Here is a 2,188-nt window from a genome sequence, read left to right as displayed (position 1 = left end):
TCCATCATCCATCAATCATCCATCCATCCATCATCCATCATCCATCTATCATCCATCCATCATCCATCCATCCATCATTCATCCATCATCCATCATCCATCCATCATCCATCCATCATCCATCCATCATCCATCATCCATCCATCATCCATCCATCATCCATCCATCCATCATCCATCCATTCATCATCCATCCATCATCCATCCATAATCCATCCATAATCCATCCATCATCCACCATCCATCCCTCCGTCTCGATCAGTAACAGTTGCTAGGTAACAGTCCTCCTGGTTGACCTCTGTGTTTCTATCAGAGATTCTCTTGTTTGCTCTGAACATGAGGAAGACAGGAAGGCTCTGAAACTGCAGACGTCATTCTGGTTTCCATGGAAACGGCTGCTGATAATGACAGTCATGGAGGCTGGACTGTGTTTGTGCTGCATTGTTCTGACTGGATGACCACAGCAGTGACCCCCCCCCCCCCCACACACACAGATTTACACCCCGATTAGGGCTCATGGGGGTTCTGATGAATTTAGGAAACCAGAGCTGCTTCTGACTGATTATCATTTATTGATCACTTCTCTCTGTTTGAACTCCAATCAGTCCTCTGACCTCCTCTGATCCTGAGGCAGCACCGATCAATAGAAGCTGTTAGAGAGCGTGAAGAAGCTGAGCTTCAGCAATGACCGCATCAGGGAGAAATGCCGTTTAGCAGCTAACAGAAATGTGTTGTGACACCTGGAGATGATGCTGATGAGTCATGGAGATGAATGTGAAGGTAGAGCTGTGGAGGACAACCGCTGAGGTGTGACAGAACCGACACAGGGAGGATGTTCCTGGACCGGCTGTGTTCTGCAGGAATCCACTGTCCGACGGAAGGTTTAGGCCTGATCCGAATACTCCCCTTCTCCCTCCCCCTTACCCCTCCCCCTTCGTTTATCCCTCCGTATTCGCTCCAAATGGAGGGGTGATGAAAAAATAGTGTCTAATATTTCGGACGTGACTTCCGTTCAATGACGTCATCAACATCGCCGTTCCGCTAGCATTAGCACGGTGCTTCCAGCGGTTGAATATCCATAACAACAGTGATTTTATAATTTTAAGAAGGTCACACTACAACATAAAGTCATTACTTACATTTAAATGTAAACTTCTGTGGTTCAGAGCGCACCAAAGGGAAGAAAAGAGCTTCTCAGCAGACATGGTTTACTCTCGCGATAGCAGACTTTGGACCCCTCTGTTCGGAGTGTGAAACTTAAAAAGTAATAATTCGGACACGACTTTGACTTCAACTGCCACTCCAAATCAAGGGGGAGGGCTAAGGGAGAGGGAGAAGGGGAGTATTCGGATCGGGCCTTAGGGTTGCAGTCAAATCCAAGATGAGGAATAAAGTCAGTGTTTTGGAAAAGACGATTCCAGCATCGATGAAGCTCCTCCTCAAATTCTGTCAGTTATCTTTTTAAATCCTGATCATATCTGACTAACATTCATGTTATTTTCTTAGAACATAATACAAACTTTTCTTTGAAACTCCATCTCATTGGGGGGACATTTTGGACAACCCCTATTGTGCATGGTGGTTCTGGTGAGGTTCTGACGAGGTTCTCCTGTGTGTTTCAGCTGATGGCTGCAGGAGGGAACAATGCAGCTAAAGCCAAATATGAGCAGAAGGTTCCTGCGTTCTACTACAGACCAAAACACACCGACTGCAAGTAAGTTACTCCAGGATTAAAGTTAAGGTTCATCTCAGAACACGGATGGATGATGGATGATGGATGGATGATGAATGAATGGATGATGGATGATGGATGGATGATGAATGAATGGATGATGGATGATGGATGATGGATGGATGATGGATGGATGATGGATGGATGATAGATGAATAGATGGATGGATGATAGATGGATGGATGGATGATGGATGGATGGATGAGGGATGATGGATGGATGATAGATGGATGGCTGATGGATGGATGGATGGATGGATGATGGATGGATGATAGATGAATGGATGGATGGATGATAGATGGATGGATGATAGATGGATGATGGATGGAAGATGGATGGATGATGGATGGTGGATGATGGATGATAAATGGATGGATGGATGATAGGTGATGGATGATGGATGGATGATAGATGAATGGATGGATGATGGATGGATGATTGATGGATAATGGATGGAT

General features: G+C 45.3%; 1 protein-coding gene across 1 annotated transcript in view; it reads left to right on the top strand.

Annotated features, from left to right (window-relative positions):
• Positions 1-2,188, top strand: part of LOC112136386 (arf-GAP with dual PH domain-containing protein 1) — a gene marked incomplete at its 3' end in the record, with an annotated part of 11,323 nt that overhangs the window by 4,954 nt on the left and 4,181 nt on the right. The window contains 1 exon segment of the mRNA XM_024258057.2: positions 1,618-1,712. Within this exon segment, the coding sequence (XP_024113825.1) occupies positions 1,618-1,712 (95 nt within the window).

The sequence above is a fragment of the Oryzias melastigma genome, linkage group LG9, assembly GCF_002922805.2.
Source record: "Oryzias melastigma strain HK-1 linkage group LG9, ASM292280v2, whole genome shotgun sequence".
In the NCBI taxonomy this organism is placed as follows: domain Eukaryota; kingdom Metazoa; phylum Chordata; class Actinopteri; order Beloniformes; family Adrianichthyidae; genus Oryzias; species Oryzias melastigma.
Note: the sequence above shows the minus strand (reverse complement) of the source record. Positions and strands in the feature narration are given on the sequence as shown.